The sequence below is a fragment of the Oncorhynchus kisutch genome, linkage group LG27, assembly GCF_002021735.2.
Source record: "Oncorhynchus kisutch isolate 150728-3 linkage group LG27, Okis_V2, whole genome shotgun sequence".
Lineage (NCBI taxonomy): Eukaryota > Metazoa > Chordata > Actinopteri > Salmoniformes > Salmonidae > Oncorhynchus > Oncorhynchus kisutch.
The window spans coordinates 18,034,403-18,058,541 of record NC_034200.2 but is presented as its reverse complement, the minus strand read 5'-3'; the positions used below and the strand labels follow the sequence as shown (position 1 = coordinate 18,058,541).

General features: G+C 43.0%; 1 protein-coding gene across 15 annotated transcripts; it reads right to left on the bottom strand.

Moving 5' to 3' along the window:
* Positions 1–611: 611 nt before the first annotated feature.
* On the bottom strand, positions 612–23,761 carry LOC109871665 (protein SSXT). 15 transcript variants are annotated; one of them, XM_020462604.2, is made up of 13 exons: positions 23,552–23,761; positions 22,783–22,859; positions 22,430–22,514; positions 20,172–20,210; positions 18,690–18,849; positions 7,018–7,254; positions 6,663–6,833; positions 6,226–6,303; positions 4,501–4,548; positions 4,088–4,210; positions 2,635–2,771; positions 2,089–2,151; positions 612–1,285 (listed from the first exon to the last, which is right to left on the bottom strand). In XM_020462604.2, the coding sequence occupies exons 1-12, from the start codon at positions 23,618–23,620 to the stop codon at positions 2,134–2,136; spliced, it is 1,242 nt and encodes a 413-aa protein (XP_020318193.1). In that variant the 5' UTR covers positions 23,621–23,761; the 3' UTR covers positions 612–1,285; positions 2,089–2,133. The 15 variants fall into 15 exon arrangements, with proteins under 15 accessions (XP_020318193.1, XP_020318192.1, XP_031662419.1 ...); XM_020462603.2 differs by lacking the exon at positions 2,089–2,151; XM_031806559.1 differs by lacking the exon at positions 2,089–2,151 and having other exon boundaries at positions 20,172–20,207.
* Positions 23,762–24,139: the final 378 nt, after the last annotated feature.

Here is a 24,139-nt window from a genome sequence, read left to right as displayed (position 1 = left end):
CATAATTTGCAAATAAATTCATAAAAAATCCTACAATGTGATTTTTGTCTGTCATAGTTGAAGTGTACCTGTGATGAAAATTAAAGGCCTCTCTCATCTTTTTAAGTGGGAGAACTTGCACAATTGGTGGCTGACTAAATACTTTTTGCCCCACTGTACATACCCAAGAAGACTCGAGGCTGTAATCGCTGCCAAAGATGCTTCAACAAAGTACTGAGTAAAGGGTCTGAATACTTATGGTAATGTGATATCTCCATTGTGTAGATTGATGAGGGGGAAAAAACGATTTATGTTTTAGAATAAGGCTGTAACGTAACAAAATGTGGGAAAAGTCATGGGGTCTGATAACTTCCCTGAATGCACTGTATATCTCAAGTCAGAATTCAGCCCCACTCACAGGTCATGTTCTGCTTCTGCTGCCCAAAGACATGTTTCAGCACTGATGCTTCAATGCAGATAGGTGTTCTCTGTTTGTTTTTGAGGGCTTTCTATGTACAATCCATTCATAAAACCAAGGCATCCGATTTGTTCACCCCAAGAACATATTCTTTGTACAAGTCACTGAAGAAGCAAAGAATTCAGGGGGAACAAATAAAAGAACAAACAAAATGGGGGATGAATACAATGTCATCACAACAACAAAAAATGACATCAATAGACATAGTTAAAGAGAGAAAAAACCCCAAAACAATATTCAACGATAGTCTCAATTCTTATACAAAGTTAGCTTAATCTAAAAAGCATAAAATAGATTTTTACATCACATATGTTGACCTTGACATGTACCATGGCCTAACAGAATTTTGTTTCAGATGCAAGATCTCCTCACGCCGCCTCTGTCCCACCCCCTCCCATTGGCATTATTGCTTCTTATGAACGGGGGGCTATTGGATGGAGAAACATTGCACTACATGAGTGTGAAGTTCAGTTCTGTACAATTCTGTCCTGTTATATCCAAAAAATGAATGTAACTTGTTATTTTTGCCCATTTCACCATCTGCGGGGCTCTGTATAAGGCAGCTCTGTTTCCTTTTAAGGCATCGCTGCTTTGAGACTAACACAGACCAGAAGCGAAGTGATGGAAGTGGACAAAATCATCTCATTATCGACATTAACAAAAATTACACATTTCACATAAGGACCACAAAGTGTGTGCGTGTGTGTGCGTGTGTGAGAGAGAGGGTGTCTCAGTGAGCTGCAGCCGAGTTTAGAGGTTAGAGGTCAGAGCAGGGCTCTTGTTGACTGCCATGACCATCTCTCATTGCTGGTAATTTCCATATTGACCCTGTGGAGGAAGGAAGAAAGTACTGTAAATGGACACATCTTAATGACTTCGCATTCTAACGTCTGAACAAACAGGCATTTACTTGAGAAAAGCTCATATTTATATATCTAAATAGGATGCAAACAAGCACATCTGTGGTAGCTATCAACCTTATGTCACAGATGCAGACTATTCCTGTCTGGCTGCATTGGCTGGATTTAACCAGCAGGTGGCAGCATGGCCTCAGAAAAGCTCATGAAAGGAGGGACGCAACTTCTTATTAGTATTCTGCAGCATTAAGCAAAATGCTGCTCTGTGACTTGTGCATTTAATATGATAGGAGGGATGTTTTGTTTGTTGGTATTTTAAAGGTTAATTTCTAAACAGGGGTCGAAAGTGGCTGCTCTTTAGGAACAATTGTCGTTAGTTACATATTTAAGATTTTCAGTTTCAATTTGACTATTACTTTGATCAGATACTATTTCTACACAGTGCATAATTATTAATAAATGACACATAAAACATTTAAATGCAGTTAATTGCATGAAAAAAATATGAATATTAACCAAAGTATGGAGAGTTGTATTTTTGATTTGGTCAATTCCAAAACATCTACATTTTCTCAAGTTCCCCTACAGATTGTGCTTGTTATATTTGAAGACCTCAAGCATAAAGTTCGACCCCTGGTTACAAAAAGACGTAAAGAAATCAGATGTTTAAACAGAAGACAGGAGGAGAAACATAACAAATGCAGATCAAGGCTAGGCGAACAGGTCAAACGTCCAGATTTGACGTTGAGGTGACGTCTTCACAGCAACCATTACCTTTGCTTCTTACAGAGCTAGTCAGGGGTTCAAATCCCCGGGTCTTTATTTCCTCATGTGTCCCTGAATATTCAAAGATAAAGAATCAAAGTGTAGCTGTGGCCTCCGCAAAGGACCACAGAAAATACAGGGCAACACGTAGCTCTCCCCTCCCTGTCAACACTACCAAAGGTCTATGTTACATTTGGGGAGGAGAGATTCTACATTACCCTGCTCTGCTCTGACTTGCTGTATTATTCAAGGCAATATATCATAAACTCTTTTCCACTCACAACTCAACTGTGAAGGCAGGTTTCTCTTAACAGAGGAGAACCATACTAAGCTGTAAGCTGGCTAAACACATCAAACCGTTTAAGGAATTATATATTAACCTCCCCATACAACGTCAGCATGCACAAGACACCCACTCCTCCCTGGTCTCTTGCTTATGGACACTCCCGGAACCCTGGATAAACTAAATGTTATATCTCATCTTTAACTTCTATCCATCTTTAGCCAACATACAAGGACACAGTAAGACCTGCCTACTCATGGGCTCATGCTCACCTGGTCGTAGCCTGGGTATGGGCGTTGTTGCTGGGCCTGAGGGGGGCCGGGCTGGGGGCCCCGGTAGGCCCCGTACTGCTGCCCCTGGCCCTGGGGGTAACCCTGAGGGTACTGGCCTGGAGCTCCCTGGGATGGACCTGGTGGACACACAGAGATCAAAGGTTATGGATGTCTGACTGAAATATTACATGTACATGAAGATACTGTTCTTCACAACGACATTATTATAGACATTGTCTGTTCACTCATCAAACGTACAGTGTCTGGGAGCGTAAACAGCATGCTAGATTCCCATATTTTGCTGTTCGATGTCAATCATTATGACACGTCGTATTCTTGCACAATTGAGCGCTTCAGGGGAACTCACTTAGAGTCAATCCACCTCTATCTACCCATGAACACAGGTCCACTGACAGGCAGACCGACAGAGGCATGACAGAGCGAGAGACTAGTGGGTCGTATTAGTTGGGCCCTGGGCCATTCGTTGAAGTTTGGCTCCACACTAACACTGGCCTACTCTTCTCTGTAATGAGAGTCAGAGAGTCTGACTAACTGCAGCCAGAGCTGTAGCCAGCACCAGGGACGGGACTGGGTGTTAAGTCATCTAATGCAAGGAGACATCAAGGAGATTCCGTGGGCCTTCATTAGAGAAGCAGAGCCTCATTAAAACCCATTTCATCGGACAGCCTCTGAATACTACCGTTGCACTGGTGTTACCGTACCGCCGCATAGCGCCGTGCTATCAGGCATTCCAACGGCTGATCAGTGATAGGATGCCTGACTGACTGGGGCCAAAAGAGAGTCAAAAGAGAGCCACGCAACATCGTTAGGGCGCTCGTAATGCCAACGCCGCAAAGCTTAACTTAGAGGGGGCCCGCCTGAGAGAGTGAACGAGCGTGTGGCAGATGGAGCCTACCTCACAGCTTCTGCCTCTCTCCACCAGCTCATTACTGACATGAGAGAAATGCCTCTGGCTCAGAGAGAGAGAGAGCGAAAGCAGGAGAAGAAGAGCTGACACGATTTTAAAAACGAAGGGGAGAAGGCCCACTCGCACACACTGCCATGGGCGATTACCCATAAGCCTGACCTTTCCTTTCTCTTTCACTCACTCTCTCACTTTCTGTAACACAGTGACTAGGCCTGCACAGTGACCCACCGTAGTACTAGAGGGACACCTAACACAGCACATTGTCTGCCAGCTCCCTCTTCTGATCAACGTGCCAGTGTCTGTAGCCTTGACTGTGCTGCTGCGACATTGAAAGTGCACAATGTCAATTAGGAAAACAGTGGCGTGGTACAGTAAACATACAGGAGGCACTGGGTTGGTGCCATTTGGAATCAAGGACTGATGTTTCAAGACAACTAAATCAAAAGCAAATGGTGCCTCCTACAGGATGAGTGTGGACTGAAAGAGAAAGAGGAAGTCAAAGGGAGACTGAGTATTTCCACCCACCATAACCCTGTTGCTGTCCAGGATAGCCCTGCTGTCCGGGGTACTGCTGCTGTGGGGGGTAGCCCTGCTGTTGAGGAGGACCTTGCTGGTAGGCCTCCTGCTGCTGGCCATACTGGGCGTTTCCTATAGGGGGGACAACAGAGACATTACAGTACCTGTGACATTACAGTATCTGAACCAGGCTCGACGACATAACAGCAGACAGCACAGCAGTGCTTAGTGTGGCCAGAATCAGGGTTGGGGTCCATTCCATTTCGATTCAGTCAACTCCGGAGGTAAACAGAAATTCCATTTCAAAATGAATTTCAGTTTACATCCTGAGTTGACTAAACTGAACAGGAAATTGACCCCAACCCTGATCCGAATGTTTTGAAAACACTGATTTAGGCTGTTAACAAACAAAGTTAACAAACCATGATCTTTTTCATAGGGGGACTGTTGGTTGGCTGCTGGGTCTCGCTCTGGCAGACAAGACAAGAACCACAGGAGAAAAAGAACCAACACTGTGAGCACGCCCATTGAAACATTAAGTTTTTAATATACAGAATTGTTATCGTGACATCTTTTCAGGACCCTTACCTGACACCTGCTATGAGCCGTAAAATAAAATCAAAGCTTGAACGACAACATTTATGAGAAATGAAATATTTGTGAGTGAGAAATCAAGAATGATAAAAAACGTTTTTAGGAAGGCAGAAAACAGAGCAGACTCGGGAAGCTTCAGCCGCTCAACTCAACCTCCCTTAACCTGAACTGAGCTGGCCAGGGAAGGCTAATTGGGAGAAATAATACCGGTGTAGAAAGTGTATTTTAGGCATGTTAATTGTAAAAAAAACTAGCATTTAGGCTACTGCAGTTATTGAACAAAATAGCCTTAGCAACAAAAAAAGTTGCATTAGTTATATGGCTTTAGCGTAGCTTCCTTTTTCCCTACGTACATTTCTGTGAAACTACAACGATACCTCCGTGGTAGTATTGTTCTGAGAAATCAAAGCGTTGATCAGGAAACGGTGGCTAAAGCAAACCGTACTCACCATCACCTATAGCATTACTTCACAGGGAGATAGGAGACATGTTATTTCATGTCCATTTTGGAGGAGGTAGAAGTCAATGGGGGGAAAATTCGGGGGATTAAGATAGTTATATACGCATAAACATATATTGTGCTTCACACAGTGTCTCTAAGCGTTGAAATGTTCAGAAATATAGTTTTGCAAAAGTTTAAACTAATCATGGGAGAAAATAAACTACTTTCTTTTGAGAATATACATATTTTTCCAAAACAATATTTAAAATCCTGTAATTCCCATCAGAGTACAACCTAGCTATTGGAGACTGCTGTGTCAACGTTTCAAAGGGAGTAGAATGTAGAAAAAGGTGTAAAAAGGTGATTGACACATGCAAGAGAAAATTATTCATTTGAGAATACTTTATGTTTATGTTGATGCTATGACACAAAATCACTATGAAGGGGTTGGAAATCATTGGGGAAATCATCCCAGGCCAACTAATCCCATTTTCCCCCAATGAGACTTTAACACAACATCTGTCAAGTCTGCTAACTCGTGTGTGTGTGTGTGGGGGGGGGGGGGGGGGGGGGGGCTTCTGCTAAAGTAGGACCTCTGCTTCCGCTAAAAGCACGACGGGAGATCAACTTCCAGGATTGAATCGCTGTATGCATTTGGAGTCCCACCATGACAAGATCAGGGTTCGACAGAATAACTAGCCAACTAGCTATTTGTTTATCGACGACGCACAGTCCTAAATGGGACGGAGGGTGGGAAAACCGAACATCAGAGCTTCCTTCAGGCCAGACTTACAGAGCACAGTGACTAATGTCCAACTGAAGTTAGATGACTTTCATTCTCTACTTCCACAAATGTTCTAGATAACCGCGTAGGAACCGAAATACACCGTCGACGCTCAGTATAAGGCTTGGGTGTGAGGTGGTGCTGAACGATCCACTCCCTTAGCTGATAGACAGGGTCACCATCTGTCACACAATGTTGTTTTGCTTTGTTACGCTCTCCATCCTCTGTCCTTCTCCATGCCTCAACACAGCTCCTCTAAGTGAACCTTAGACAGGCAGAGGTTTGGTTGGTTCTACGAGCGAGCAAGCGGTTGGTTGGATCTCCTACCTTCTGAAGCTCCCTGTCCTGCGTGACTGTACTGGTCCCCATAGTAGTCTTCCTGCCCTGGGTACTGCTGAGGGGGTCCTACACACACATACACACACGGCAAACAACACACACACAGGTAGATTCAAGGTGTTGTTGGGGGGTAATTTCGGCGAGGAAGTTGTAATTTTGGTCGCTTATTTGCTAGAGAGCTCCTGTGTGAGTCTCGTTGGTCACCAAACTACAGTTTAGTAGTGCTGGGACTGACAACCTTCAGGGCGCCTGGGTGAGTGTTCCTTCTATGGTTATGGGACTCCCTGCGTCTGTGAGCCACGACAGTGGAAGTGAAAGATAGCTCCACTTAAAGACGAAGAGGAGAGGAGGTGGCAGCCCTGTGTAAAGTCAAACCAAGCGCCTTGCTCTTGGCCCAGTGGTCCACTCTGTGGAGCGGAGCATACCTTGCTGTGGGGGTCTGTAAGGGGGCATAGGCCTCTGCCCCATGACATGGTTGCCCGGGTTGACCTGACCCATCATGCCCATGGGATTCTGCTGGCCCTGGTAGTGCTGCCCGCCACCCCCAGGGGGCATGTTGTACTGCTGGGAGGGAGGCTGCTGATGCATCATGGGGCCTGGGGTGGGAACAACACAAATACACACAATATTTAATTACAGAACCCAATTAGAAAAATAATAATAATAAAATGCTCTTTGGGTGGATGTCATCATCAATAGAAGGACAACTGAAGGTCCAGTGTGAGAGGTGATAAGGCCTATCAATTATACAACCCCACCCCCCCCCCCCCTTTCCTGTACCTTGGTTAGGCTGCATGTTCATGTTGGGCCGGGGGCCGTAGTTGCCCATGGGTCCCTGTCCCTGGGTCATGTTCATCTGGCCCTGGGCTGGCATGCCCTGAGACGAGGGCACAGCGTGGTTGTAGCCGCCCATGGAACCGTGGCTGCTGGGGGGCATGTTCATGGCGCCACTTCCGGGCATGTTGGGAGGCTGGTTGGGGCCAGGCCCGGGGCCCTGCATGGGCATGTGATTGGGCCCTGGGAAAAAAAGGACAGACCATTTAACCTTCAGGATGATACAGTGCCTTGCAAAACTATTCACTACCCTGGCGTTTTTACTATTTTGTTGCATGACAAACTGTACATTTTTTTGTTTGTATTTTTCTCCCCAATTTCATGGTATCTAATTGGTAGTAGTTACAGTCTTGTCTCGTCGCTGCAACTCCCGTATGGACTCGGGAGAGGTGAAGGTCGAGAGCCAGTCTCCCTCAGTCCGGAACACAACCCAACCAAGCCGCACTGCTTCTTGAAACAATGCCCATCCAACCCGGAAGCCAGCCGCACCAATGTGTCGGAGGAAACACCTGGCGACCGTGCCACAGGAGTCGCTAGTGTGCGATGAGACAAGGATATCTCTGGCGCACAAACCCTCCCTAACCCGAACGACGCTGGGCCAATTGTGCACCGCCCCATGGGCCTCCCAGTCGCGGCTGGCTGTGACAGAGCTTGGGCTCAAACCCAGAATCTCTAGTGGCACAGCTAGCACTGCGATGCAGTGCCTTAGACCACTGCACCACTCGGGAGGTGACAACCTGTAATTTAAAATGGATTTTTATTTGGATTTCATGTAATGGACATACACAAAATAGTGAAATGAAAAACAATTACTTGTTTCAAAAAATTCTAAAAAATAAAAAACCGAAAAGTGATGTGTGCATATGTATTCATCCCCTTTGCTATGAAGCCCCGAAATAAGATCTGGTGCGACCAATTACCTTCAGAAGTCACATAATTAGTTAAATAAAGTCCACTTGTGTGCAATATATAAATAAATAACCCACTGTTCCTAGGCCATCATTGAAAATAAGAATTTGTTCTTAACTGACTTGCCTAGTTAAATAAATGTTCAAATAAAAATAAAATCAGGGTTGGGTTATAAAAAAATCGGAAACTTTGAACATCCCTCAGCGCACCATTAAATCAGAGAGGCAACAAAGAGACCAAAGATAACCCTGAAGGAGCTGCAAAGCTCCAAAGTATCTGTCCATAGGGCCACCTTAAGCCGTACACTCCACAGAGCTGGGCTTAACGGAAGAGTGGCCAGAAAAAAGCCATTGCTAAAAGAAAGAAATAAGCGAACACATTTGGTGTTCGCCAAATGGCATGTGGGAGACTCCACGAACATATGGAAGAAGGTACTCTGGTCAGATGAGACTAAAATGTATCTTTTTTTGGCCATCAAGGAAAACGCTATGTCTGGCGCAAACCCAACACCTCTCATCACCCCGAGAACACCATCCAGTGAAGCATGGTGGTGGCAGCATCATGCTGTGGGATGTTTTTCATCTTCAGGGACTGGGAAACTGGTCAGAATTGAAGGATGATGCTAAATACAGGGACATTTTTGAGGGAAACCTGTTTCAGTCTTCCAGAGATTTGAGACTGGGACGGAGGTTCACCTTCCAGCAGGACAATGACCCTAAGCATACTGCGAAAGCAACACTTGATTGGTTTAAGGGGAAACATTTAAATGACTTGGAGGCTCTGCATCTGTCCTCGTGCTCCTAGACCTTAGTGCTGCTTTTGATACCATCGATCACCACATTCTTTTGGAGAGATTGGAAACCCAAATTGGTCTACACGGACATGTTCTGGCCTGGTTTAGATCTTATCTGTCGGAAAGATATCAGTTTGTCTCTGTGAATGGTTTGTCCTCTGACAAATCAACTGTAAATTTCGGTGTTCCTCAAGGTTCCGTTTTAGGACCACTATTGTTTTCACTATATATTTTACCTCTTGGGGATGTTATTCGAAAACATAATGTAAACTTTCACTGCTATGCGGATGACACACAGCTGTACATTTCAATGAAACATGGTGAAGCCCCAAAATTGCCCTCGCTAGAAGCATGTGTTTCAGACATAAGGAAGTGGATGGCTGCAAACTTTCTACTATTAAACTCGGACAAAACAGAGATGCTTGTTCTAGGTCCCAAGAAACAAAGAGATCTTCTGTTGAATCTGACAATTAATCTTAATGGTTGTACAGTCGTCTCAAATAAAACTGTGAAGGACCTCGGCGTTACTCTGGACCCTGATCTCTCTTTTTGAAGAACATATCAAGACCATTTCGAGGACAGCTTTTTTCCATCTACGTAACATTGCAAAAATCAGAAACTTTCTGTCCAAAAATGATGCAGAAAAATTAATCCATGCTTTTGTCACTTCTAGGTTAGACTACTGCAATGCTCTATTTTCCGGCTACCCGGATACAGCACTAAAAAAACTTCAGTTAGTGCTAAATACGGCTGCTAGATCATATTACTCCAGTGCTAGCCTCTCTACACTGGCTTCCTGTCAAAGCAAGGGCTGATTTCAAGGTTTTACTGCTAACCTACAAAGCATTACATGGGCTTGCTCCTACATATCTCTCTGATTTGGTCCTGCCGTACATACCTATACGTACGCTACGGTCACAAGACGCAGGCCTCCTAATTGTCCCTAGAATTTCAAAGCAAACAGCTGGAGGCAGGGCTTTCTCCTATAGAGCTCCATTTTTATGGAACGGTCTGCCTACCCATGTCAGAGACGCAAACTCGGTCTCAACCTTTAAGTCTTTACTGAAGACTCATCTCTTCAGTGGGTCATATGATTGAGTGTAGTCTGGCCCAGGAGTGGGAAGGTGAACGGAAAGGCTCTGGAGCAACGAACCGCCCTTGCTGTCTCTGCCTGGCCGGTTCCCCTCTTTCCACTGGGATTCTCTGCCTCTAACCCTATTACAGGGGCTGAGTCACTGGCTTGCTGGGGCTCTCTCATGCTGTCCCTGGAGGGGGTGCGTCACCTGAGTGGGTTGATTCACTGTTGTGGTCATCCTGTCTGGGTTGGCGCCCCCCCCCCCCCTTGGGTTGTGCCGTGGCGGAGATCTTTGTGGGCTATACTCAGCCTTGTCTCAGGATGGTAAGTTGGTGGTTGAAGATATCCCTCTAGTGGTGTGGGGGCTGTGCTTTGGCAAAGTGGGTGGGGTTATATCCTTCCTGTTTGGCCCTGTCCGGGGGTGTCCTCGGATGGGGCCACAGTGTCTCCTGACCCCTCCTGTCTCAGCCTCCAGTATTTATGCTGCAGTAGTTTATGTGTCGGGGGGCTGGGGTCAGTTTGTTATATCTGGAGTACTTCTCCTGTCCTATTCGGTGTCCTGTGTGAATCTAAGTGTGCGTTCTCTAATTCTCTCCTTCTCTCTTTCTTTCTCTCTCTCGGAGGACCTGAGCCCTAGGACCATGCCCCAGGACTACCTGACATGATGACTCCTTGCTGTCCCCAGTCCACCTGGCCATGCTGCTGTTCCAGTTTCAACTGACCTGAGCCCTAGGACCATGCCCCAGGACTACCTGACATGATGACTCCTTGCTGTCCCCAGTCTACCTGGCCATGCTGCTGCTCCAGTTTCAACTTCCACCTGACTGTGCTGCTGCTCTAGTTTCAACTGTTCTGCCTTATTATTATTCGACCATGCTGGTCATTTATGAACATTGAACATCTTGACCATGTTCTGTTATAATCTCCACCCGGCACAGCCAGAAGAGGACTGGCCACCCCACATAGCCTGGTTCCTCTCTAGGTTTCTTCCTAGGTATTGGCCTTTCTAGGGAGTTTTTCCTAGCCACCGTGCTTCTCCACCTGCATTGCTTGCTGTTTGGGGTTTTAGGCTGGGTTTCTGTACAGCACTTTGAGATATCAGCTGATGTACGAAGGGCTATATAAATAAATTTGATTTGATTTGATTTGACTTGGAATGGCCTAGTCAAAGCCCAGACCTCAATCCAATTGAGAATCTGTGGTATGACTTAAAGATTGCTGTACACCAGCAGAACCCATCCAACTTGAAGGAGCTGGAGCAGTTTTGCCTTGAATGGACAAAAATCCCAGTGGCTAGATGTGCCAAGCTTATAGACACATACCCCAAGAGACTTGCAGCTGCAAAAGGTGCCTCTACAAAGTATTGACTTAGGGGGTTGAAGTCTTGAACTGCACTGTTGGTTAAGGGCTTGTAGTAAGCATTTCACGGTAAAGTCTACACTTGTTGTATTCGGCACATGTGACAACGTTTGGTTTGATTTAGTTATGCACACTCAAGTTGTTTTGTGTGTGTCTTATTTCTCGTTTCACAATAAAACATATTTTGCATCTTCAAAGTGGTAGGCATGTTGTGTAAATCAGATGATCCAAACCCCCCAAAATCAATTTAAATTCCAGGTTGTAAAGCAACAAAATAAGAAAAATGCCAAGGGGGGTGAATATGTTTGCAAGCCACTGTATATTACCATACAGTACAGAGATTAAGATGGAACTGTTAAATTAAAAGATTCTCTCCCGAGAAAGTATTTTCTCCCTATACTAATATTTACAACCATGTGTGCTGTATAGAGCCTTGACAACTGGTAATAATTGGCATAACAAAGTAGACTAAATGCTCAGTCTCCCTCACTCAAACGAACACGCATATAAAACACAACCACAGTGAAGTGGAGTCCAAGACCACCTAGGAACATAAAGCGAAGAAACAGTCAGATGCACAATTATACCCCTGAACTAGCTGCACTGTGGTCACCATTCATGTAATCCATTAAATATATACATCATTAGGGAACAATTTCATAGTCTTCACAGGTACATTGTTTCCCCCATTTGAATCTTACAGCAACTCCAACTTACAGCTTTTCATGACTTATGGGCAGGGCAGACCATATGATAAGCGATTAAATATTTTGAAGTGCAACCTGGAATGAAAATGTAAGAGGACCAGTGCTTCTATAGTGAAATAAATCTCACATCTGTGCCATTTGCGAGCGATGTTGTTAGGCTACATTGTATCGTTGATTCTTCTTCAGAGCACTCTAGTGAGAAACAACATAATTTTACTTCGCAGAGAGAACCACGAGATCTTCAGGTTTAGCATCCACACATTTTTGAATGATGATGTTTGTGGTGAAGGGGGTGATTAAATGTACATTATACAACGGGCGAGTCTAGTCCTGAATGCTGATTGGTTAAAACCGCATTCCAGCCAGTGTCTATTCCACAAGTTACCAGCGGCTCACGTTGAAATGCCCATTTTCTTTGTTCCATCTGACTGTGCAATCCAGTCTCATCAGCCCAGCCATGCAATTATAAACTTGATCTCCACTATAAAAAGCATCTAGACATTACCTCACATTTATTTTAGACTAACATGTAGTTTAACAGCAAGAGACTTGTATAAACCTTGCTGTCTGTCTCTCCGACCTTTTCAATTGTTTCAATATGGAATTGCGATCTCCATCGTCCCATATAAAGTGACCGTGTCCGAATGAGCCTTACAGCAAATTGAGCTGGTTGTCATAGCAACATCAAGTTGATTGGCTAAATCGATACTTTGTTGCCAAAACTAAAACGGATGAGTGGAATATTTCTTTAGATTTTTTTCGGCAGCATGACTATGGATGAATGGGAAAAAGAGATGGCAATAATACCCAGGCATGCAGATTTGGAGGATAGTGCATTGAATGACCTAGAGAAAAGCAACGACAGAAAAAAAAACACAGTTAAGAATACAAACTGGGCTGTGTGTTGCTTTGGGGGCTGGCTAGCAGAGAAGAAGAAAAGGTTGTTGACTTCAAAACTGTCACTAAGAGTTTAACATCCTTCGCCTATAGTTTTATGGAGATGTACAAAATGGGAAGGGGTAGCACTACAGCATAAGTAGATACCTGGCACTCCGGGGTGGGCTCAACCGGTTTCTAAATGACCCACCCATTGGTCGCAGCTGGTGCCTTATGAAGGACACCAGATTTACCACCCAGAATCATGTATTTCTGGGAAACATTAAACAGCTAAGGCAGCAAGGGAAATATTTCACAAACAGACACCCTCCCATCACCGATAAGGACATGGCCCAGCTCCAAAACTCCCAGGCTCTGAATCCCGGTACACCAAGGGGTCTGGTCCAGAAAGTGTGGTTCAACCTCCACTTACATCTGGGTCGAAGAGGAAAAGAGAGGAACAGACAACTAAAGCCCAACTCATTCCTCGTAAAAACAGACGAGAACAGTCTAAGGTATGTTATGCATAGCCTGTTTGTGTTATTTCTAAGTTGCACTCGTAATTAGGCTATTGGAAAACAATATTATAACATTGCATTCTCTCTCAGATACGCCACTCTCGCATATAACGAGGCAACAAAGAATCCACTGGACCCAAGGGAGAGGGGTAGGGAGTCCAAGATGGGATTCATGTTCGAGCAGCCAGGGAACCAACTATGCCCAGTGGCATCACTGGAAAAATATCTATCGAAATGCCCAGAGAAAGCCCTTCAATTTTATCTCTGCCCAAGGAGAGGAGTGTGTATCGGGGACTCGATCTGGTACACATCAGAGCCGATGGGCGTGAACTATCTGCAAGATCTGAAGGGCAGCGGGAACAACTATATACACAAATCACAGCATCAGGACCATGACAGTCCAGAAACTGGCCAATGCCGGTTTAGAAGCGAGGGAGAATATGTTAGTGAGTGGGCATCAGTGAAAATATATCTACAACACAAAATCCTTGTCTACGTGTGTGTATAGTTCATATGTTATGTGTTTGTGCCTGTGTTGCTTCACAGTCCCCACTGTTCCATAAGGTGTATTTTTATATATTTTTAAATCTTTAAAAAATAAATAATCTGATTCTACTGCATCAGTTACCTGATGTGGAATATAGTTCCATGTAGTCATGGCTCTATGTAGTACTGTGTGCCTCCCATAGTCTGTTCTGGACTTGGGGACTGTGAAGAGACCTCTTGTGGCATGTCTTGTGGGGTATGCATGGGTGTCCGAGCTGTGTGCTAGTCGTTTAAACATATAGCTCAGTGCTTAGTTTCAACATGTAAATACCTCTCACAAATACAAGTAGTGATGAAGTTAATCTCTCCTCCACTTTGAGCCAGGAGAGATTGACATGCATATTATTAATGTTTGCGCTCTGTGTACATCCAAGGGCAACCCGTGCTGCCCTGTTCTGAGCCAATTGCAATTTTCCCTCTTTGTGGCAACTGTTAAGGTTGAGCAGTGCTTTATTATGGACAGACTTCTCCCCGTCTTAGCTACTGCTGTATCAATATGTTTTGACCATGACAGTTTACAATCCAGGGTTACTGCAAGCAGTTTAGTCACCTCAACTTGCTCAATTTCCACATTATTAATTGCAAGGTTTAGTGAATGATTTGTCCCAAATACAATGCTTTTCCCCCTGAAATACTTAGGACCAACGTATTCCATGCCACCTATTCTGAAACCAACTGCATTTCAAATGCTTGGTAGCTGACGTGTAGTGGTGAGTCATCCACATACATAGACACTCAAAGCCAGTGGCATGTCGTTAGTAAAGATTTTTTAAAGTAAGGGGCCTAAACAGCTGCCCTGTTCTGTTAGACAGGTAACTATCTATCCACAATATAGCAGGGGATGTAAAGCCATAACAAGTTTTTCCAGCAGCAGACTATGATTGATGTCAAAAGCTGCACTGAACCCCCCCCCCCCCCCCCAATCTTTTTATCATCAATTTCTCTCAGTCATTTGCATAAGTGCTGTGCTTGTTGAATGTCCTTCCCTATAAGCATGCCGTTAGTCTGTGGTCAATTTATTTAAATGTAAAATAGCATTGTATATAGGTGGGCTATTTGAGCCATTAAAGGGGGCTTTACAATTCTTAGGTAGCAGAATGACTTTTGCTTCCCTCCAGGCCTGAGGGCACACACTTTCTTGTAAGCTTAAATTGAAGATGTGGCAAATAGGAGCGGCAATATCGTCCAATATTATCCTCAGTCATTTTCCATCCAAGTTGTCAGACCTCGGTGGCTTGTCATTGTTGATAGACAATTATTTTTCACCTCTTTCACACTTACTTTATAATTCTTGCCTTTCACAATTTGGTCAGATATACTTGGATGTGTAGTGTCAGTGTTTGTTGCTGGCATGTCATGCCTAAGTTTGCTAATCTTGCCAATGAAAAAGTAATTAAAGTTGTTGCCAATTTCAGTTGTTTTGGAATGAATGGAGCTGAGTTTGCCTTTTTTCTCCAACATTTAATTGAAGGTGCACCAAAGCCTTTTACTATCATTATTCAAGTTATCTAGAAGGGTGAGTGACTAACTGTGTATTGTTTTGACAGAGTGAAAGTACAAGCGCTTCCCACGTTCGAACACACACACCCCACATCAAAGCACGCCTCCAAGACCCAAATTTCGTTCTGTTGAATTTCCTAATAAGGAGAATTAAAACCGAGGCTAAATCGAGTTCAGGCCCCGTTTAATGATGCTATTATTTTCTCCTTCATGGCATGCAGAGTGCGAAAGCTCATAAACTAGAGAGAGCTTCTACGATAACATTGAATTGGCTTCTTTCTCTCATCGATATGTTTCACACCTTTCCAATCCAGAACCAATTCATTTTCATAATGTTGGATGTGATGGGTATATAACACACACACGAGGAATTCATTTTCATGATGTTGGATGTGATGGGTATATAACACACACACGAGGAATTCATTTTCATGATGTTGGATGTGATGGGTATATAACACACACACGAGGAATTCATTTTCATGATGTTGGATGTGATGGGTATATAGTCTTCTCTATTCGCTACAGAAAATTGCAAAGGAGTAACGTTAGGAAACAGTAATCTCAACCTACAGCTGTCAAATGATTTGGCATAAATAGAAGCAATCAGCAACGGCTTGATAAAAGGTGTAAAACATGCGGATGATAATTACACAAATGTAAATGGGACAATATTTTCATGTTGTAAACCAAATTACAATTGCAATTTTAGTTGTCTCATTAAAATGGTTTCAATATCTGTTTATGAATTTCTACAATTTATATTTGGTTTGAGGTTAAGTCGTTGAAATTTGGAGCCATTAACATTTTGAAATATTGCCCCATGTACATTGTGTAATTTACCGATGGTCCGTCACTATTCCCGTGGGGATATCAAATGTCAAACCAAATTGACCATGGACATTACGATCCGGTGGCGTGCAGCTGCGCTCCAAATTGCTGCCAGCTGTGGGCATGATTGAATTAAACCCAAGGAAAACTGTTTCGGTATCTTTCATCCCGTGACATCTCGCAAAACTCAGATTTGGATGAGACTGACTTTATGACCATGGGTATCATATTTACACTTCGTAGTCAATTTTAACACTAGAATAAATGTTTGACTAACGTCAACGCCACATAGGATGTTTTCTACCAGAGAAGATGCTTGCCTTCAGTTGCCCTTTAAACTTTGATTCATTGATTGAATGAAACTATAGCAGTGCATTTGAATCATGACGGTGATATGAAGGAAAAGCGAAATACAATTCCGATTCACGTTTATTGACCTAAGAGGGAATCTTAGCACAGCTCACAAAACATATAGAAGACACAGCAGGAAACAAACAGAAAAAGTCAGACAAATATCTTACCAACCTTTCTGTCCCACACCTGCCCATATGGGGAGTTGTTCAGAATAGTAAGGCCCTATAAAATGTGCGTTGTGAAGAACACAGACGGAATCACCGAATCCAGACATTGAAACAGAATTCAACAACATTCCCCCAAAAAGGTGTACTTAGTAGAGAATTAACTTAAATCATTTTCTAATTTTTCAAAGTTAATCATAAGACATGAACAAATGCCTGTGTGTGTGTGCCGTGCGCGCGTACACTTTGTGTAGCCATTAGCAATGATGCTAAACGATAACCAGCTTCTTGTAGAGATGGAAACGATTTCCCAAAAACCTTCTCAATTCACCCTTAATCATTTTAAGATGGTCACACCATGATCATTTAGCTATTAGATGTATTGACTCAGGGGTGTTGTCAATAAATTGGCAAAAAATGTCTAAAAACATGTTGTCACGTTGAAAGCCAAATCATTCGGACGCTACAGACGTTTGTGAAAAGACCAATTTTCGGGATGTCTCGTGCGGTGAATTCAGTCACAGCAAAACATATCTATAGCTGAAGACAGATCTTGGTGAGGATTTTTTTATGTCGACTGTAAGGGGTTAAACATTAACTACAAAGTTAGCCTATGCCTACCTGGCAGAATGATGTGATTATTTGCATCAATCCAGTGGCCATTTGTTTTGCAAACTCGTCAGATGACCTGGCCTCCACAATCGCCAGACCTCAACCCAATTGAGAGGGTTTGGGATGAGTTGGACCGTAGGGTGAAGGAAAAGCAGCCAACAAGTTCTCAGCATATGTGGGAACTACTTCAAGACTGTTGGAAAAGCATTCCTCATGAAGCTGGTTGAGAGTGCGCAAAGCTGTCATCAAAGCAAAGGGTGGCTACTTTGAAGAATCTCAAATATATGTACATTTGTTTTTTTCTTACTACATAATTCCATGTGTGTTATTTCATAGTTCCATGTGTTATTTCATAGTTTTGATGTCTTCACTATTATTCTACAATGTAAAACCCTGGGACGAGTAGGTGTCCCAACTTTTGACTGGTTTGTGTGTGTGTGTGTATATATATATATATTTTGTACACATATTTAACCGTTTTTAGGGTAGGCACAAAACTACCTTCGTCCTTTCATAAGAATTTTTTAAAACGGTACGGGTTACCTTCAGACGAGTTCCATGACACTTGTGAGGTCACATTGGTTTGTAGCCCAAATGGGCTGTAGATCAGGTGGCAGGTTATGTGCTGGATAGCGCGTTAGTTCAGAAGGGAGAGTTTTAGAGAGGGGGACCCAATCCCTATAGTAGGCCTATAGGCTACCCCAACACTTTATTTTTATACAAACCTTCAGAAATCACAGTGCCAAACTTGTCGTTCTCATGGTCAAGCGAAATTATACAATGTATCAATTTTAGAACAGTACGCTCTGAAGAGTAAATAACGATACAATGTAGCCGAACAACCTCGCTTGCAAACAGCAGAGATGTGAGATTTATGTCACTCTAGAAGCACTAAACAAAATATTTAGGGGCATATGACGGTCTGCTCTGCCCTTCCTCTCAGTCACACCAGGGCTGCGAAGTACATAGGGTTGCTATATGATTGAACTGGGAAAATAATGTAACCGGGGGAAAAAAATATATTAAATAGCTCCCCAATACTGTTTGATGTTAATATTTTATGTATTACATGAATGGTGACCACAGGCCTCCCAAAAATACATTTAAATTGTGTTTTAATAAGATCATTTTGCACCCAGCTCCATTGATTTGGTAATTGCGTTTCAAATTTGGGTCCCAGTGTGGCTAGTTCCGGTGGCACCATGACACATCTGACTGTTCCTTCTCTTAGAAGACCACCAGAGCTCACAGACCAACGAGTGACATCATCATTTAGCAGAGCACCATCCCCTCCCATATCTGTGGTGTTGCTAGGCAACCCTCGTGAGTGAGAAAGGGACAGAGGGAGGTGGTGGTGACGGAGAGGTCACTTACCAGGCATCTGCCCGTTCATCTGGTTCTGCATGTGTGGGGCAGTGGGGCCGCCGCTGACCATGCCCTCCGGGGGCATGTTGTGTCCGTGGGGGGGCTGGGGGCCAGGCGCTCCACTCGGGTTCATCCCACCAGGGCCCATGGGCATGTTCTGAGTGGGTGGCTAGACAGACAACACAGAGACACAGGGAGAGAAACACCATCTGTGTTAAGGTACATATCTGAGCCACGTATGAGAAAGAAAGCAAATGAAGGTACAGAATTAAAAAGGCTTCATCTAACTGTGGACACAATCTCTGGCTATACAGTGCATTCGTAAAGTATTCAGACCCCGTCACCCTTTCAACATTTTGTTAAGTTACAGTCTTATTCTAAAATTGATTGTTGTTTCTCCCCCTCGTCAATCTACACACAATACCCCATAATGACAAAGCAAGATCCAGTTTATTTTTTAGAAATGTTTGCAAATGTATTGAAAACGAAAAACAGAAATACCATATTTACACAAGTATACAGACACCTTGCTATGACACTCGAAATTGAGCTCAGGTGCATCCTATTTCCATTGAGCATCCTTGAGATGTTCCTACAACTTGGAGTCCACCTGTGTTAAATTCAATTGATTGGAAATAATTTGGAAAGGCTATATAAAAAGGTCCCACAGTTGACAGTGCATGTCAGAGCAAAAACCAAGCCATGATGTCGAAGGAATTGTCCATAGAGCTCTGAGACAGGATTGTGTCGAGGCACAAATCTGGGAAAGGGTACCAACAAATGATGCAGCATTGAAAGTCCCCAAGAACACAGTGGCCTCCAACATTCTTAAGTTTGGAACCACCAAGACTCTTCCTAGAAGAATGGGAGAAACTCTCCAAATACAGGCGTGCAAAGCTTGTAGCGTAATACCCAAGAAAGACTCAAGGATGTAATCGCTGTGATAGGTGCTTCAAAAAACTATTAAGTAAAGGGTCTGAATACTTATGTAAATGTTATATTTCAGTTTTTTTTTTTTTATACATGTGCAAACATTTCTAAAAACCTGTTTTTGCTTTGTCATTGTGGAGTATTGTGTGTGTACAATCATGATGAAAAATAACCATTTAATCAAATTCAGAATAAGGCTGTAACGTAACAAAATTTGGAAAATTGAAGGGGTCTGAATACTTTCCGAATGCACTGTATAATCTCTGGATATATGTTATTCCATCCTCTATTTCACAGCGCCAGATTGAAGCAACAAGCAAGCTCATATAATAAAGGATGGCCTATCAACAGAGTATACCATTACATTTTCTCATACTATTGTAAAGGCCATCAACTGGCCTATCACCAGCAGTGTGTCTCAGAGGTGTGACGTGTCACAATAAAATACCCTGTTTGAATATCTATGGGGAAAAGCCTGCAATACACAGTATGTATAGTGTGAACCAAGACACCTTAGACACCCTATCATAATTCAAACACCACTTCTCCATCCATACTCACTTCAAGCTTTACCTCTGGAGGAGTAGGGGAGTCACACTTCTGAAATCAAGTAGAGCATCTAGGTGAACATTATACACCTCCCCTTTGTCCAACAACAGGGGAGACCGAGCAAGCTTGCATTTGGGTGGCATATGAGGCATATCAAATGATTGCTTTCAATCTCACATGCACCACAAAATCTATCGTCAGAGCTTGACAGCGGTAGATATACAAGCAAAAGGGAAGGGGTAACACGTATTATGGCCTCATTTCCTGTACTTGACGAATCTAGTGGAATTTCTGACCAGCAGTGTAATGTACAGTACCAGTCAAACGTTTGGACACACCTACTCATTCAAGGGTTTTTCTTTCGTTTGACTATTTTCTACATTGTAGAATAATAGTGATAATAACACATACGGAATCATGTCGTAACCAAAAAAAAGTGTTATGTCAACATACGAAAAATGATTCTTCAAAGTAGCCACCCTTGCCTTGACAGCTTTACACACTCTTGGCATTCTCTCAATCAGCTTCACCTGGAATGCTATTCCAACAGTCTTGAAGGAGTCCCCACATTGGCTGCTATTCCTTCACTCTGCGGTCCAAATCATCCCAAACCATCTCAATTGGGTTGAGGTCAGGTGATTGTGGAGGCCAGGTCATCTGATGCAGCACTACATCACTCTCCTTCTTGGTCAAATAGTCCTTACACAGCCTGTAGGTATGTTGGGTCATTGTCCTGTTGAAAAACAAACGATAGTCCCACTAAGCGCAAACCAGATGGGATGGCGTATCGCTGCAGAATGCTGTGGTAGCCATGGTGGTGAAGTGTGCCTTGAATCCTAAATAAGTTAACAACATTATCACCAGCAAAGCATCCCCACACCACCTCCTCCATGCTTCATAGTGGGAAACACACATGCAGAGATTGTCCGTTCACCTCTCACAAAGACACAGCGGTTAGACTCATCAGACCAAAGGACAGATTTTCACCGGTCTAAGGTCCATTGTTCATGTTTCTTGGCCCAAGCATGTCTCTTCTTCTCATTGGTGTCCTTGAGTAGTAGTTTCTTTGCAGCAAGTCGACCATGAAGGCCTGATTCACGCAGTCTCCTCTGAACAGTTGATGAGATGTGTCTGTTACTTGAACTCCGTGAAGCATTTTTTTTGGCTGCAATTTCTGAGGCTGTTAACTCTAATGAACTTATTCTCTGCAGCAGCGGTAACTCCGGGTCTTCCTTTCCTGTGGTGGTCCTCATGAGACAGTTTCATCACAGAGCTGGATGGTTTTTGCGACTGCACTTGAAGTCCTTGAAATTTCCCAGATTGACTGACCTTCATGTCTTAAAGTAATGACGGACTGTCGTTTCTATTTTCTTTTTTGAGCTGTTCTTGCCATAATATGAACTTGGCCTTTTACCAAATAGGGCTATATTCTGTATACCACCCCTACCTTGTCACAACACAACTGATTGACTCAAACCCATTAAGGGACGAAATTCCACAAATTAACTTAAGGCACACCTGTTAATTTAAATACATTACAGGTGACTACCTCATGCAGCTGGTTGAGAGAATGCCAAGAGTGTACAAAGCTGTCACTGCTACTTTGAATTCTTAAATATAAAATATATTTTGATTTGCTTAACACTTGTCTTACTACATGATTCCATATGTGTTATTTCATAGTTTTAATGTCTTCACTATTATTCTAGAAAATAGTAAAAATAAAGAAAATCCCATACTTTGACTGGTACTGTATATGTAGAGGGTATTCTTTAATTGCACAATAGCTCTGTGGTTGCCTGGCTATGCCCTTATATTTGGAGCGGCAAGGAAGCCTAGTGGTTAGTGTTTGGCCAGTAACCGAAAGGTTGCTAAATCGAATCCCCGAGCTGACAAGGTAAAAATCTGTCTTTCTACCCCTGAACAAGGCAGTTAACCCACTGTTCCTAGGTCATCATTGTAAATAAGAATTTGTTCTTAACTGACTTGCCTAGTTGAATAAAAAAAATGTAAAGTTGTGATTTAGGCCTATATATTATATCAGTTGGTGAAGGGAATATTATGGAGAGGGTATTTTTTTTATTGCCATGTTTGGGGCAATACAAAAATATATACTAGGCTACTAGCCAAGAACAACACCTTATTTGAAATTGTACAATATCTGTACAACTTCATGAATTCTAGTACGCTTCATGTTTTCTCTCTGGCAGAAATGTGTCAGAGTGAATCAGCACCTACGTCACTGCCCTTCGCCCTGGACCCATACTCACAGCAGGGAGCAGAGACTGCATGTTCTGATTGGAGTCTGCTATCGTGGCCAGGTAAACCAAATTTCTGTGGAGCATTTGTTGGTACCTTTTGACAGAATGAACATAAAACACATCTTAACATTTAAAAGACAGGGAGATGGGCCATCAATAAACTGCAAAAACGTACATGCATGACAGTGTGGAACCAGAAAGCACATCAGGTATGGAACTTTTGTATGGTACATAATCAAATCAAATTGTATTTGTCACATACACATGGTTAGCAGATGTTAATGCGAGTGTAGCGAAATGCTTGTGCTTCTAGTTCCGACAATGCAGTAATAACCAATTACCAAACATAAATGATAACTTACTGTGAACATTCTGCGGTCTTTCCTTTGCTCTGGAAATCCATTATACATTGAATCAGCTGATTGTTCTCATCCAGTAACTGAAACATGACAGAGCAAAAAGGAAAGAAAACTGAAAAAAATGTGGATAGGCCTGTAGAAGACAACTGCATCTTCCTATCCAGTAATGTTCGCATTCGGACCTGTTACATATGAGAGAATACAGTAGCCTAAATACAATTTTATGGGGATTGGAAACATGCATGAAAACAATTTTGCTTGTATTGACTGGTTGAACTTCAGCAGGACATACGGCTGTCCCATTCCAATGCAGACTACTCATGAAATCATATGTTCTTTGGTAGTACAGTAGTACATGACGTTGATGGCAACATCGTAGTTAGCTGGTCAACCGGTCTTTTTCTCCAAACGTTAGCTAGCTATAATCAATGTCATATATACTAGTAGTCCTGTTCTGTGCGTGCCTGGCTAACAAAAGACGCTAACAATCCAACTAGCTAAGAACACCTTAGCCTATGCTTCCATTTATATCAGAAACTAATTCAATGTTAGTCCATCGAATCGACTAAACATGTTTGTTATTTTTTAGATTATTTGCCCACTACCGCGAAGTTCATATTGGCCGCGCTTTACCCTAGCAACATTGTTACCATCTATTTCCCTCTTTACAGCTCGACCTGGCCGCTGGCTAGGCTAGTTAGCTAGCAACAGCAGCTGGTGCTGTATCCGCCTCCATTCTGTTGCGGTGCGTGATAAAAAATGAATTAGCTACCTTTTGAATTCCAGCGGGTGTTATATCACCCTTTCCACGTTGTCTGTGAGGTGCAAACGCCACCGACATGGTGTTTTCATATAAAGCTAAATAAACTAAAACATACAACTAACAAATCTGTAGAACTCAAAGCAGACAGTTTAGATTAGCAACATCTGATGTTATTCTGTGATGTAGTCCATGGCCGTGTTCGAGAGGATCAAATCTGCAATGTATCATGGGTAAATTGTGACTGATTGACTGATCTACAAATAACAATGAGTCATTATTTATGCTCCACCTTGATTTGTAGATCAGTAAGTCGGCAGTGGCCTGCAGTCGTTCTGATGCTCTCGAACACGGCCAACTAAAGGGCTGAACGATAATGCCCTTGAAATGTAATAAATCTTCATGATATATATATATCGAAATGATAAAAACATGTCAATGCATTGTATTGTTGTTTTGTGGTGTACAATTAAGACTTTTATCAAAACAAAACAATGTTTTCAACCCCTGTCGAAAGGTGGAATAATCCAAACTCAACCCAAAGGCCACAGGGGAATGGAAAATAGTATCCCCCGGAAAGGGTCCAAACAGCGCTGAAAA